Source organism: Nelumbo nucifera, chromosome 3 (genome assembly GCF_055504915.1).
Source record: "Nelumbo nucifera cultivar China Antique chromosome 3, China Antique-T2T, whole genome shotgun sequence".
NCBI classification, from domain to species: domain Eukaryota; kingdom Viridiplantae; phylum Streptophyta; class Magnoliopsida; order Proteales; family Nelumbonaceae; genus Nelumbo; species Nelumbo nucifera.
The window spans coordinates 52903262-52919300 of NC_142651.1; the positions used below are offsets into that span (position 1 = coordinate 52903262).

At 35.8% G+C, this 16039-nt stretch overlaps 1 protein-coding gene across 1 annotated transcript in view; it reads right to left on the bottom strand.

Annotated features, from left to right (window-relative positions):
• Positions 1-5812, bottom strand: part of LOC104600894 (dolichyl-diphosphooligosaccharide--protein glycosyltransferase subunit 2-like) — a 35486-nt gene extending 29674 nt beyond the window's left edge. The window contains exons 1-9 of the mRNA XM_010264047.3: positions 5505-5812; positions 4944-5136; positions 4735-4824; positions 4375-4437; positions 4187-4262; positions 4017-4081; positions 3454-3508; positions 2481-2596; positions 2269-2384 (exon numbers count right to left, since the gene is read on the bottom strand). Coding sequence (XP_010262349.1) covers positions 2269-2384; positions 2481-2596; positions 3454-3508; positions 4017-4081; positions 4187-4262; positions 4375-4437; positions 4735-4824; positions 4944-5136; positions 5505-5644 — 914 coding nt within the window. The 5' untranslated portion in view covers positions 5645-5812. The remainder of the gene's footprint in view (positions 1-2268; positions 2385-2480; positions 2597-3453; positions 3509-4016; positions 4082-4186; positions 4263-4374; positions 4438-4734; positions 4825-4943; positions 5137-5504) is intronic.
• Between the last annotated feature and the right edge of the window lie 10227 nt (positions 5813-16039).

Below are 16039 nucleotides of genomic sequence, written 5' to 3' on the forward strand. Positions count from 1 at the left end.
GTTGTGCTTCCTCTGTTAAGTGAAAGGCGGCTAGACTTACCTTATCGCGGTCATCTGTCCGTTGGTTCCAGAAAAATTGCTCGCAACGATACAACCAGCCTAAGGGGTCTCCGTTGCCGTTGTACGACGGGAATTCCAGCCTACTGTACTTGGGGACGACTGTGGTTCTTTGGCTAACGGACTGCTGTTCGCCGGAAGACTCCGGCAGATCTGGTTGGTGGCCATTGGCGGCTGTCCCTCCTTCAGAGTTCCCTTCCCTACTAGAAAGGAATAGCTCCATCAGGCGTCGCAGCTCCCTTACTTCGTCTTTGATCTCACGGACTTCGGAGCTGGTCTCCACGAGTTGGTGCTCGAGGTCGTGGACCTTGGATGGTAGCTGCTCCAGATCACCCATGACGCCTTGCTCTGATACCAAGTTGTTGAGGGCCCAGGAATAGGATCTCGTCACGGGTCAGTCCACGGGGAAAACCTCCTGTTTTCCCTTGTTCCTTCCTGCTCTTGATGAACCTATCTTGGCGCCTCTGGTGATTTGTTCAAGAGATCACCAACTCTCCTAACTCACTTCTTCAATTGAATATTTAATATCTCATTCAATAATGGGGTCTCCTTAAATAGGAGATTACAAGAGTCCTAAATCAAAGGGTCTCCTTGCTGAATAGGGAGACTTCCAGTTCTATCTTGCTAAGGATAAGATAAGCTAATCCTAATCTGATAAGCTACTAACAAGATAAGATAAGAGATAAGATATAAGTTAATCCTAATCTGATAAGCTACTAACAAGATAAGAGATAAGAACAAGCAAGATGAGCTAATCTAATCTAGATAAGGTTGTTGTTGCCGAACTGGGTAGGATGAGCATCACTGAATTACTACTGCTGCTGGCGGTGGGTCAGGTGCCTGTTGCTGCTGGTAGTGGGTCAGGTGTCTGTTGCTGCCGGCGGCGATGGTACGTCTTCCCGAGGAAGACGTCCATAACAATATCTCACTTACATTGATCAGGATCTTATGTCCAGGGTGAATATCTCATTCACATGGATCAGGAGATCAGCTAATTAAGTGGCAGACAGTTTAGACAGATATGGAACTAATAAAGAGTTCTTTATCGGTCCTATTTTCCATAGGGGCTAATCACAATGTATTTGTATTGAAGTTTGATACTTTGGGGTCTTTTGGCATGTTTTGAAGTCTGAAATGCTCTCCACGACCCTAGCCAAGACCAACCTTTTCCTAGGGGTTGTTCTTTTGGTCTTTTGGCACGTTTTGAAGTCTGAAATGCTCTCCACAACCCTAGCCAGGACCAATCAGATATCAGATCTGATTACATTCTTATTTTTTAACCATAAAATGCTCTCCACGTATTTTATTCATGCTTCATTATTAGTAGCACACTCTTACTATATTAATATTTTATAAATAAAGTAATAAAATAATAACAATAATATAAATCATTAATAAAATATCTATAGAAAATTCAAAAATAATATTAAAATAATAATAAAACAACAAAATATATTAAAATATTACTATTTATTTTTTTGGTAATCAAATAAAATATTAATATTTATTATTATTATACTATTTTATTGTTGTTATCATTTTATTTTTACTGTTTTGAATAATTTAACTATTATTTTATTATTACATTTTACTAATTATGTTATTATTACGTTTTTTCCTCAAAAAAACTAATAATTTTATTTTATTAATATTTACTATTATAATTTATTATTGCCTTTTCATTATTTTATTAATATTATTAATTTATAATTATATTTATTATTTTATTACAAGTTTATTGTTATTTTATTATTATTCTATTAATATTTCATTACTCAAAATACTCTTACTAATATTTTATGAACATTTTATTATTTCTCTATTATTTAATTATATTTTATTATTAATAATGTTAATTATCATAACATAAAAATTCATTCTCAGATTCAAATGTGGGGCAAAAATGGTAAATTAACCATTTTCAGAATTCAGCACTCAGATTTTAGAACAACATCCTCTGCTTTCAGATAACAAAACAGAAAAACACAAATTTTCGAAATACTTTCTTTCAGATTTTTTCTGCTTTTCAGACTTGGACTTCAGACCAACAGAATGGCACCTTAGGATGATTTTGTTTGCTCAACTGGACCAAGAACCTAGAATCCAGCAAAAGAAGTCTAAATTCCAGGAGTCAATTTGAATAGTTAAACCATCCAATTAGTCTTGGGTTAAAAACATTGATTTTAACAGTTTCAGAGGAATGCTACTTGCCTATTGTTCTCCAAGCAAGCTAAAGAATCTAGCTGGTCAAATAAGTCCCTGGCTGTGCCAGGAATCCCAATGCCAAGGAAGAATTTTCCTAAACCAACAATTTTATCTCCTGGAAGCTGCAAAGATCAAAGACAGATCTTCAAGGTCTATAAGCGTCAGGAAAACAGTGGTTACATGAAATAATATAGACATCAAGTAATACTCAGACTCACATTTAGCTTCCCAGACACAATATCTGCAAATGTTGTTATTCCACGCACTACTGATGAAGTAGTTGAAAGAGGGCCCTGGTTCTCAAGTTTCTCATCAAAATAGAATGCCCCATCACCTACAGATAGCCAAAGGATTCTACTAAATATATGCTGTGTATAAATACATAAAAAGGAAAAGCTCCGATACTTAAGGGTCAAGATACTGCAGGCTACCAAATTAATGCAACATATGAAGCACATCAATTTTAGTTGCAGATAATTATGCTAGAGATGATTCATTTATCAAAAAAAAATATGCTAGAGGTGGTGTGAAGAAAAATGATATGTACTAGGGATTCAGTGAAGACATTGGGCTATCTAAACCACATTATTGAAGGTGACGCCCATGTTGTGATAGATCAGACGGGGGAGAAAACCATTGGGCTTTGGAGAATATCAATTAAGAAAGGCATGAGCTCCAAGTGCTAGATTTGACCCCTCATTCATAAGGGTACCAAGGCGGACCAACTCATTTGTAGATAGCCTAGCAGACGGTCATGTGGAGAGAATGAACAATATTTGGGCCCTAATATGTGAATTGTACTTCCATTTGATGTGTAGGGGAACCCCAAATTTGGTCTTGGACTTCCCTTGGTAATTTTGTAAGTCTACACATTGGAGCCCTTTAACGACTTTCTTCATCCCTCAATTTTTCTAATTTCCTTTTCTTTTCTTTGGTAGAGTTAATGGGTTTTGTATATTTCTTTTCTTGTAACTTATCAATAAAAAATAAGTCACAGAAAGAAAAAATAAAAAACCTAAAAGAATATTTTCATAGTTGTCAACAATTACCCCTTCTTCAAAAGTCAGACTGTATACTCAGTTCAGAGGGCCCAAGTGCTTGGGTTTATGGATATGCATCAAGCAGTCATATGCAAAATGTTCAAGATATCGTGAAAATATAATTAAAATGAGGGGAGAAGAAGATACATACCATAACTCTCTATATTGTCAAAAATCTTGGCAATATCATTCTTCACTTTACCTATCTGTCAATTAAATGACATGTCAGTTACAGAAAATGGGAGCCAGCATAACCTTAAGGGGATGGAAGAGATGAAATTATATGCTTAGCATCATATTCACCCAAAAGACCAAAGGAAACTAAAATATTTCCCAAGTATTGAAGTTGCCAAGTCAACAAGTTGAATTAATGTGTTATATGGATATTACCTTCCCCATCTAAGGTAAATAATCAATCTCTTGCCTCAACCCTTCACCCCTCAGTAAATGTTCTAACCTCTATTTCTGCACCTATGCATGTTACCAGCATCTCACATTCTAATATAATCTTATAATGCCACAATGTCCACCACGATACCGATGGCATCAACCCCTCCTGAATCTACCTCTACCTAAAAGTCGGTGTAACTGACATTCTAAAACTTGATACCAATGCACATGAATGGTAATTTATTATCCTTAAATGAGTCAGCCACCAGATGTTGAACTTGAAAAGATTTTGACAGTCAGAGGTAGCATAGAAGGTCACCTTACCATAGATTGATCAAACTCAGAGGATGCCAACGAAACAACTCCAGCAATTGTTTCAAGTGCTAACCCTGTTATAAACATAATATGCACAAAAGCTTACTTAGCCTTCTCCTAACATTTTAAATTAGAATGTCACAATGTTCGCTAAAATCCTCAAGGAATAAGATCATTACCAGCAGCATAAGTGCTAGGTTCAGCACCGTTAGAACTAGAACTATAGCGCCACCTTCCGTCGCTCTGGCTGAGAGCCTATCAACAATATATCAACATTAATTTTATTTGTTGGTAGCATTAATTCTACTGTTGTAAATGGAAGGAGAGGAAGTTAGATGGTTAATAAGAGAAAATTGCTTATAATGACCTTAATGGAATGAAAAATCCCATCTGCATCAGCCAGATGAACATTGCTTTTAGAATTCTCACCCTGCATGGCAATTTACAGAAGAAAGTAAAATTTATCCAAAAGTCCCATGGCCTTATGCTAAAGATTGTTATAAGCAGTGTCAAGCTTGAAATAATTACACCCTTCTCTTAACATGTTAGTAACAAAAAGGATATTAATGTGCATCTGATCATAGAATCGAAGTTTTCCTAAGAACCTGAAAATGAAAACTTGGCCATAGAAGAATACAGCTAATAAATAGAATTATGCATGACCACATTCATGTTTGAAGGGCAAAAGCAAGGCACGTGAATTACATTACTCCAGAGTTAAAAATACCTTGATAAGTACCAAGCTCCGAATTGAATGGTAGAAATCAAGCAAAGAACTTGCATCCTTAACAACAACTTGAAGCTTTGAAGCAATGTCCTTCAAAACAGGAGAAAAGAATTCATTTCAAAAAAAAAAAAATCCTCATTAACATATCAACAAAAAAACAAGTCACTTTTAATATCCAACACGTTGAGACAAAGAGTTTAGAAGGATACCTCAAAAACTTCAGCATTGACATCACATTTCAATATGCTATTAACCCTTAGAGCGTAAAACAAATCTTTTGTACTCGAAGATGAAGATCTAAGCTTTTCATCAATGAGGGCACACGTGGATTTACTTAGATCAACATTCTCTTCTATGCCAAGAATCTGAAATGTTCTTAGCGCTTGATACGTTTCTTCTAAGCTGAAAATCCAATTAAATCAAATCAGTCACATAGTAAATCTTGTCGCTAATATTCGTTAACTTAAGCTCCAGAAAATGACATGAGATGAATGAGTTGTTATGATGCGACAATTGTACTCAAATTTAGTAGAAAATACTAAGAAATTCTTATACATCAATACATTCAAGGACAATTTGATATTCCCAAGGAAAAGATAAGCAAACGCGTAGAAAACTTGACGATAGAGAGAGAGAGAGAGAGATCAAAATGCCGCTTAATTCCCTCCGAAGTTTGAATAATAGAGAGAAGTAAAATGAATATGTGTTATACATACAAGCGAGAGCATTGAAATATGAGAATTAGGGTTTAGTTAGGGCTTAAAAGAGACCTTCCATAAGATCCATCGACTGATGAAAACAGCTCTAGTGCGGCAGATCGGTGGCTATCGGCGATCGGCCGAAAAGTCGTAGCTTCAGATATAGACAATGGAAGAAGAAGAAGAACCAGAAATGCAAGATTTCTGGCCATTCCTGCAAAATCAAAGACAAGGTAGAACGAGATTTGAATGATCACCGCCTCGGATGACCGCGGAGATGTGTTCTCTACTCTCTAGTCTCTACCGTTGCTTGGCAATAGAGGAGCGGAGACTTCAGAGTTTAGACTTGAGTCTTCATCGTCAAATTACAAAAATGGCCCATCCAGCAAAAATATGCAAAAGTACAAAAATCTCCATAGCTCCCTTCAATGTCGGGTATATTCCGCGGGCCGCGGTTGAGAATATGGGCGGGAATGCTTGACCCGACATGCTAGCACATAGTAATGGAAACGGGGCGGGTTCGGGGCGGGGCATCCATTTCTTATCGGTGACGGGGGAATCCCCGAATTTTCCCCACTTTTAGAATTGAATTATAATACTTTAGGGTAATTCAAAAATAAAATTATGGGATCTTAGGATTTTAAAAATTCAGGGAAAGGTCAGAGATATTTTAAATATCAATATTAAACCTAGAGATATTTTACTAATTTACCTTCAGGTTCAGGGTGGGTTTAGGGAATTATATACAAAACTCGTCCCCGCCCCGTACTCGGTTCGGGGAAAATAATTTTCCCCGTCCCAGCCTCGTCCTTGTTTAGGGTCGAGTAAAACCCTTCCCGTTCAGGGCGGGGCGGGGCCCCAATTTTACGGGGGAAATTGCCATCCCCACTAGCACAGTTCCTAGTCAGTTCAAATAAGGGGGTCAATGGTATTCGAAAGTGCGATTTCGAATTCAACATTTGACTCAATCGAATCAAATTCGAATAATTCGATTATAATAAATGGTCGAATTTGAATACCTTATTTATACCATTTAAATTATTGAATTGAAAAAATTTATTATAATAATTCGATTATAATAAATGGTCGAATCGAATCTAATACCTTATTTATACCTTATATATATATATATATATATATATATATATATATATTAAAAACATGATGATATATGACAATGACATAAAAGAAAGTAATGATGATATTTTATAAGAACATTTTTTAATATTATTAGATTATAAAATAAAGCAATGAAAAATATATTAGAAGTAATGATTACTTTTCTTTTACTTTTTTCATAAAAAAAGCTTCTTTTTCAACTCAGAGCTTAGTGAGTTGCCACTTCTCTCCCTACCCCTATTTTCGAAATCTTCATCTTCTTCTGTTGTAGTTCCAACCAAGTTCCAGCTAAGTTCCATATCTTATATCTCAACCATGAAGATAGAAATATGCTGATGATCTGGTATGTAAGCTTTGGGTTTTTTTTTCTTTATTTTACAATGCAAATCTACATTTCATCTGGATTTTTTTGGTAGGCGAAAGGAGATAAGTGCAACTATGAGCCCATGACTCTAAAATCATTAGATTTTCAGTTCAGAGCAAAGGTTTCCCAAAAACGATACATGGTCGGAAGAAGAGGGTAGAGGGTTTTATGAACTATGATGTTTAAAGATTTGGTATTTGTATAATAGTTTCAAAAATCTACGGGATTGTTTTTTGGGCTTTGCTTTAGTTTTTTAACATGTTGCCTTTTTTACAGGTAATTTTTTAACAAATCTTTGCATAGAGCAATAACGTTTTCGATTACTCACTCTACTCCGTAATTTTTGTTTTTATTTTATTTTTTTTGTTTTCGAGTTCAGAATGCATTCTATCAATCGAATTCAAATAAAACCGAATATTCGATTTTTTAATCGAATTCAAATTCAAATTTTATTTTTAAATATCCGTCGAATTTCAAATTGAATTCGAATCATCATACCTCTAAAGTCTAATCGAAATCGAATTTGAATATTGGATGATCCACTTCGAATTTGATCCATTTAGACCCCTAGGTTTAAAGAGTTCATAACTCAGTCATTGGTTTGGCCCATACTAGTGATGTAATTTTGTGGGTACCCGACCTATTCCAACTTATAATAGGACTAGGGGTGGATTCGAGGTGAGTCAAGTCGAATATTTGGTTATTTGAGTTCAGTTCACCATAATGCTATGAGGCTCGAGCTGGAGCTTGGTTCAAGCTAGAGGGTGGAGCTCGAGTTTAGCTTGACCCAATAGCTCATTAGCTCGAGTTTCACTCAATTTGAACTTGATTGTGAAGTGTGAACTATGAATCAAGTTTCCTATAAAATTAGAAAATTATAAATATAAAAAATTATTTTTTATTTTATATATAAAAATTTAAGAATTATAAAAACTAGCTATTATTATATATATAAAAACTAAAAATATTATGTGTATATATATATGTATGTATATATTATTTTTTATATGTATAATATTCTTATTTTATATATAGAGGCTCAATTAGGCTCAAGAGCCTTATGAGTCGAGCTATATTAGGCTCAAGCTCAACTCGATTAGAAAATGAGCTCATATATTGGGCTCAAAGCTCGGTTCATTTCCACCTCTAAATAGGACCTATTTATCCAAAACCCTATATGGTTTGAGACAGGTTTGGGATTTTAGATTAAAACCCTAAAGGTTCAGGATGACTTTGGGTTTTGTCTTTATAGTACCTGACTATATTTAATAAAAATATCCAATTTCATTACTTGATTATAAACTTTGCGTATAGGAAAGTCCATGATGCAACTGCTTTTATGATACCATTTTAAGATGATGGAATTGCATGTTGACAAAGTAATGTAGAAGAATATTCTGAACTACGGACATATATATACACTTCCACCTTTAGAAGAATTGTTGTTACCTATCATGACATTACAATGATGGTCGGGTCACTAACCATGATTGGTCACTATTGTGGTTGGCAGACAGTTGTGATCCCCATGGAAGAGGCCGTGCAAACCTGTGGATGGAAAGTAAGGTTGTCATACAGTATGTTGTTCTACAAAAGCTTCCCACAAGCAACACATGGTAAGATCATGAAAGGGCAACATTATTGACAACCGATGTGTTCCCATTGGATCGGCTTAGGGATTTGAGCTCATATAGTAGAAAAGTTATGGAATCCTTTATTCCATACATGTATAAACACCCTCTCCCATCTATAAATAGAGTCCCCTTCTTTGAAGAAGGGAATAGTTCCATTCATTCATTCCTTTTCTTAGCCTTGTTGAGTTCTAAAACCTAATCCCTTTTTGCACTACTCTCCTTCTTTTTAATTCTAGAGCCTAGACCGTCATCACCACCACCTTACAACCAGTTAGTTGGTTATAAGTTCTCTTGGTATCACAGTCAAACCCTAATTAAATATATCTTAAATGTTTTATAAGAAATAATATATCTATATTGTATAAGATACTCTCATTGGATTTCATGTAGATCATAAAAGTTAAATCCAAATACCATATCACATTACTTGAACACGTACATAGCATGTGCTCTTACGCTAGTGTGTCCTCACCACAATCCTACCACACCATTTTTCCTTAGGAGGGACATCACATTTCATTTATAGGATGATGGATTTATGATAGGACTGATCTAGAAAATTGAGAAAAAATAAACAAGTTTGGGATAAAGGTACTTAGGCAGGTTTCAGAATGAAAAGGGTAATTTTCATGGGTACCCTATTCGTTGTCATCCCGACCATCTTGACATTAACCTCAACTTTCAACAACAATTCAGAATATACCTCTACTTGAACTCTACTGAGAATGTGCATAAAGCACCCATGCAATGTTTGGAACCATGGTGTTATTCTATCCATGTAAAACATCAAGAAGGTGTTTTGTACTAAAGTCGTTTCTCCGATGCCTTTTTCCATGTGAGTTCCATCTAGGCATTTTTTGCCATGTTAGTACCTTGTGGGCATTATGTTATCTCTCAATTTTTCTTGTTTGGTTGAGTGTCTTTTAAGTTGTTTCAAGAAACATTGAATGCCTCAAATTCTTTTAGAGCAACTTTGGAGAAAATGTCAGTTTGACATTTCTTGCAATGAAAACAATGTTTTTACTTTTTTTTCCTATATGGCACCTAACAAGCACCATAATAACAATATAAAATTTGCACATAATCCAGCATTACTTTACCAAATTCCAAGGTGTGTCATTTTCTAAGAAAACAATAATTATAAAACATCCTACAAATCATCACAATGTTAATGTGCATAAAATATATATAGTTTGATAGATTTAGGGCCTGTTCATTTGCTCTGAAGTCTAACATCTGAAAGTGCAATAATTACATTAAGAGGTATATTGGTATTGGTGAATTTTTCTTTCCTCTGAACTCTGAATGCAAAGAATGTTGTTCTGAAGTCTGAATTTTGAATTCTGAAAATTATCAAATATCTATTTTGACCCCATATATTAGAGTTTTTGTTTGTCTTTTTGAGGGTATAATTAGAAAACAAAAAGTTGTATAATGCACTTCAAGAGATAAGAGATAAGAGGAAATGAACAATCATTTTTCTCTTAAAGTTAAAAGATTCCTCTTAAGAGATAAGAGTTAAGAGGAAATGAACATGCCCTTAAGTTAGAAAGTTCAAACAATCAAAAGAACTTCAGATCCTATTTATCCAAAGGAATGCATCCAATAAAGCACTTAATTTTAGAGTTTAGGATTAGGAATTATTTAGAATTTTAGGTTTAGGGGTTTAGAGGTTCAAGGTTTAGGGTTAAGGTTTAGCCTTTAGAGTTTATTAAACAAAACAGACTGGAAAAACAAGATAAATTTAATTGACCCCATATAATTGGGATAAGGATTGGATGATGATGATGGTTAAGCTTTAGGATTTAGTTAAGGTTTTAAATATCGACATTGGTTAATATGTTGGTTGAGGTTTATGTATCAATCTGTATCGTTGGGTGCTTCATATTTTTTAGTCTTTTCTTTTTCAAACTTGTTCAAGGGGGTCGGTTTAAGGCCTACCTACCCCTTGAAATAGGTTAAACCCCGAAACGATCCAAAAGTAGAATATCGGTGGGTCACAAATACAATATGTATCGGCTAATACAAGTTGATACGTTGCAAAACTTAAGTCCTTGTTTAGAATAATACTTCTTTTTTTAAAAATCAACAGGTGGTTGGATGCATTCATTTGACTATAAGAGGATGGACTCACATATCATCATAGTAATGTGGACGAATGTCATGAACCATAGACACAATAGGTATATCTCTACCTTTAGGAAACTACAATAATGGCAGCATTACAATGATAGTATGATTACTAACCGTAACTAGCTGCCAGGATGCCTAGTAGACAATTGCGATCCCTACAAAAAGATGTTCATGGAAATCTATAGATATAAAAATGCATGATCTCCCTACAACATGTGTTCTCTACAAAGGCCACTCATAAGCAACATGGTAGGATCATACAAGGATGATAACGATAGCCCATGTAAGTAGTTGGTTTCCATTCTATGGTCTAACATGTGTCCCTATTGAATCAACTTAGAGACCTGACCTTAACTGCCTTAAGAAAGTTCAAGAATTCTTTATTCCATGCATGTATGAATTTTCCCTTTAGCCTATAAATAAAGCCTCATTCTTTGAAGCAGGCTTCCTAAGTTCTAAAAAGCCCAACCCTTATATTCATTATTCCGCTTCTCTTCATTATTATTTTGAAAACCCTAATCCTTCTCTTCATTAATCTTCGTTTCAACTTCAGAGTATAATCCTTTCCTTACCCATCCCTCAAACATTTACTCAAGGAACTAACGGCCACATCCATGGGACGTTTCAAAGACTTTTCCTTTACTTTTGGAACACAAGTGTCTATGTCAACACCCTTCCCTTTTCTTGCTTCAGTATTCTTTATGGTTAAGGTATCTTTGGAAGCTCTTGATTAGATGTTGATTCCATGCACCCTCATTCGTGACACCCATCTTATTAGTGGCTCAGAATCCCTATCTTCCTTTACTTCAACCATAAGTGTCTCTTCCTTTTTTGCTACCTCAATCCTAGTATCTCCTCCTTTAGATGGAGACACCTTCAGACAACAAATGAGTGGTAGGGTTTTTTTCCTACTGCTTAATGAATTAACCTCATGAAATATCTATTGTACCTAAAAACTTTGAAAACTAGTAAAAAGTTGCAAAACAAGACTACAAGTTACCGATAGGAACTTGTCCAAACACTAAAAACATTCAATTTTGCTCCAGACCATGATCATTGGTTCACGTTCACCATAAGATTTCCACAACAGGGGAGCCATCTAATCCAACCTAAATTGGATATTCCCCCATTGGATGTACCGCAATAAAGATGGATAGTAGCATGACATTTCAAAATTTTCATTGTCTCTATTCATAGGGAAACAAGCTCATACCCAAACACACCCACCCCAAAATAATTGCAATAGTTATTCTCTACCATGATCATGTATATCTAACAAACAAGCTCCCCATAGTCATCAATAAGATTCAACAACATTTCATTAGAAAAATTAATGTTACAGCAAGTCCACCGCTTACTATGGCAATTCCACATTCTATGTTCGTTCTTTCCACTCTTAACACAAACATTTATCATAAAAGATTTAACTTTGTAGGGGTCACTCTAACCCTAGGAAGATTATAACATTGAAACATGAACAAGAAAACAATATTTACAAATGAACTAACTACTATCTTATCAGTAAAAGAAAAGGATATCACATCCCAGTCATTGAAAAGATAAGCCAAAAACATGGGGGCTAAGGGATACCTTTCCCTTGTAACCATAACTAAGGCTAATAAAAAATTCTCCTTCTACATGTCATCCTTGGGAACCCTAGGAAACAAGAACTGCGACAAAATGCAACAAATAAAAGTGGCAATGATAAAGCCATTAGCTTCATCAACACTATGTTTGGCCTTATTTTACCAATAATTAGACCATGCCTTCACAGTACACTTTCCCCCCTGATTCGAAGTAAGGTCATGCTACATCTCATTATGCTTAGCCATAAGTTGCTTAAAGATCTCTCCCCTCTACCCTTTCTCAAAGTCCTCATTGGTAATGTCATTAATCCTACCACTTATTTAACATGGTAGGTCCAAAAGGGCTATTACATCCTCTAAAGTAATTGAGAACTTGCTCCAAGTAGTACTAAAAGAATGAGAAGACATAGACCACTACAGGCACAGAACATTCACAAAATCTATTATTCAATTGCTAACAAAATAAGAAATACAGTTTACCAGCCTCCATAACCCAAGCACGCTCAAGTAAATAGCATACAAAAGATGTTGTGACATGAATAAGTGCCATGACTAGAAGGCCTCACACTATGCCTTGTAAGTCTTTAAATGGAATTCTACGAATTGTTTGTGTGCAAAAAACTCATTGAGTAGATTACCTTCTTATGAGCAATAAAGTTACAGGAGTGGTTTTCAATTTCCAAGTCCTTTGACACCAAAACTATATCATCTTTCAAGGGATTGACAACTTTGGCATCATTGCAAGACTCCCATAGCAATCTTTTGAGCAAGGGTGATAGGGATAACCTTCACAAAGACAATCTAACAAGAAACCATTTTTATTAACAAATAGTACAAGGAGTAAATCAATCGTTAGAAGAAAGATGAAGAGCACAAAAGAATACCAACATCAAGAAAGTAGAGGAACAACATCAAAATAGGTCAGTCATTAGGTACACATAAATCAATCAATACCAGTTGAAAATCTCGTTGGAAAACAATAACTAAAGTGACATTTTAATACACATGTCAATAATATATCAATATCTTGCACATTTAAGTTTTCAATCGACAATTCGCATCCCAATCATAATCACATCGTTTCAAAATTTCTGCCATAATTTGCAGTATAATCCTCAGGGCCTAATCTAGTACTATCCTTAAGACCCAATCCTTGGGAGTTGGGACCTAATCCTCAAGTATTAGCCCAGGGGGTTCCTTAGAAGTGTCTCCTTGGGGATAGCATCCTTGAAGGTGTTTTCTTTGTCCTCAAAATTTTGGGGGCTATTTTTGTTTGAAAAATCCTTAGAATTTCAAGGGAGGGGGAGTAATTTTGTTTCAAAATTCCTTAGAATTTTGGAGGCTAATATCCCTATTAGAGTAAAAATACCAAACCCAATTTTATCTCAGTGATAGGTAAACCCTTTATAGAGCAAGGGACTAAAGTACGATGATGGTATTGCATATCAATACACTAAAGGTCATGAACCATGAACACATAGGTATGTCTTTGCCTTTAGGAGAACCATGGTTACTCACTGCAACATTACAATGATATCTTAATTACTAACAGCGACTAGCTACCACAACGCCTAGCAAATAACTGTGATCCCTACAAAAATATGTCCATGCAAATCCACAACTAGAAAAGTGCGCAATCCCCACATAGCATGCATGTTCTATAGAAGCCACCCACAGACGACACGTGTTAGGATCGTAAAAGAGTGATAATGATAGCCAACATAAGCTAGTAGTTGGTCCCCATGCTATGATCTACATGTGTCTTTATTGAATCAGCCTAAGGATATGAGCCTAGTCGTCTTAGAAAAGTTCTCTTCTTCTCAACTTTAGAACCGAGACCACTATCACCGTCACCTTACACCGACCACGGTAGGTGTAGGTACATAGTGCCCGCTCAGGCCCTCAGAGAACATCAAATACCAAGATTAACTCCGCAAATGTGTGTGCGAACAACCACAGTCAATCTCCATGTTGCGATGAACTTGAAACACACCATCAACCCTGTGATGAACTCACAATGCATATTACAAAACCACGATAACTCATGGTCTACCAGGCCTACTCAATGCCTGAACCAAGGGAAACCATGATCGAACCCATCCAAGGGCCTTAATCCTACTTGAGTGTGCGATAGACCCACGCCCACCAAGGTTTGCGATAAACCAATGACTTATAAAGCCACTCGTAACCTAGATCAAGAGAAACCTAGTAGAACCCATGGCAAGACCCACGTGCGCCTAAAGGCAAGTGAAACCTACGATAGCAAAAGACGTGATGAAGCGCTATGTGGAGTCCACAAAGCAGCGCCCACCAAGCAGTGACGTCATTACCGCCACGTCAATTAAGTTTAATCGCGCAAAAGGTAGTAGCACACGTGAGTAATGAGGAATCTTGAGGAGAAGGAAAGCCAATCCTCGGGAAGATCCTCATGAGACACATGGCGAAACCCCATTAGCGTGCTTAATAATTGACAGCGGATCCAATATTTCTTTTCCCAATACGATGCAAACATTCTTATCTCCTACCTTTTAGGATCTCAGGCTCACCTCATAAATAAAGGTCATCGCATTAGAAGACTTCTGGATCCTTAGTGTTCTTGACATCCAGCACTCTCGAGCACTCTCGCCCTAACCCCACGCTCTCACATCCTTAGTCCCCAGAAAGCTCATTTTCCCGATCCACGAGCCCTTCTCTGTCTTTCAAAGAGACCACTCCCTAACCGAGCCTTACCCCTCCTACAATAGGAGTAAAGTAAAGCTCAAAAAACTATACCAAGTTTTGCATTGGGTTATATGTGAATGAATATATTGTTGAAAAATGGTAAAATGATAATGGTAAAAGACTTAAATCTCCACCAAGGTTTGTTTATAAATATTGTAGCCTTCCCTCTCTTTTCAAATTGGACTAATAAAGTTATGTCTAACAAAATCATCAAAATGACTATTTCAACCCAACTAATTCTTTAAATTTTCAACATAGTAGAATCCAATGGCAATTTGATGGTGGCAAAAGGATCAAGATTGCAGAAGAGTAAGGGTCTTACACCCTATCAAAATCATGTACTAGTGTTGTGAAAATCTGTAAAATGTTGATGGAAGGGTAAAATACAAAGACAATTTTCATCTTCAAGATTCAGCCATTGTTCGAGATTTCCTTTAAGTTAAAGACCCCCCAATATTGAAAATTGGCATTGCTTAAAGTTTCAAAAATCTATAAAATGGAAACAAAAATTAGAGTTGTTTCATCTTCAAGATTCAACCATTGTTTGGGATTTCCTTTAAGTTCAAGAACCCCCTCAATATTGAAATTTGGCATTGCTTAAAGTTTTAAAAATCTATAAAATGGAAACAAAAGTTAGAGCTTGTAAGATTGTAAAATAAAAAATTAAGCTTCTTTATAAATCAAGTTAGATTTGAAACTCTATTTTGGCAGGAAATTGAACTAAAATTACAATATTAGTGTTAATTAGATATTGAAATATGCAAAGGACAAGAAGGATGGATGTCTCATCATGACAAAACTAGCAGCCCATCTTCATTCATCCATCTGAACTCTCAACTCCAATCCCTTTCTTTCTTTATCTACATTCCTAAATCCACCATGTCACTAACTTACTCACCTAAACACTTCCTCTACCTCTCCCTTCTTCCGCCTCGACCTTGTCATCCTCTCCACTAATGGATTCAAGTCCCACAAGCTTTCTGTTGTTTGTTAGTTTCTATAATATGTTTCTAGTTCTCTATTAGATCTCTTTCTTGTGCATTTTTATTT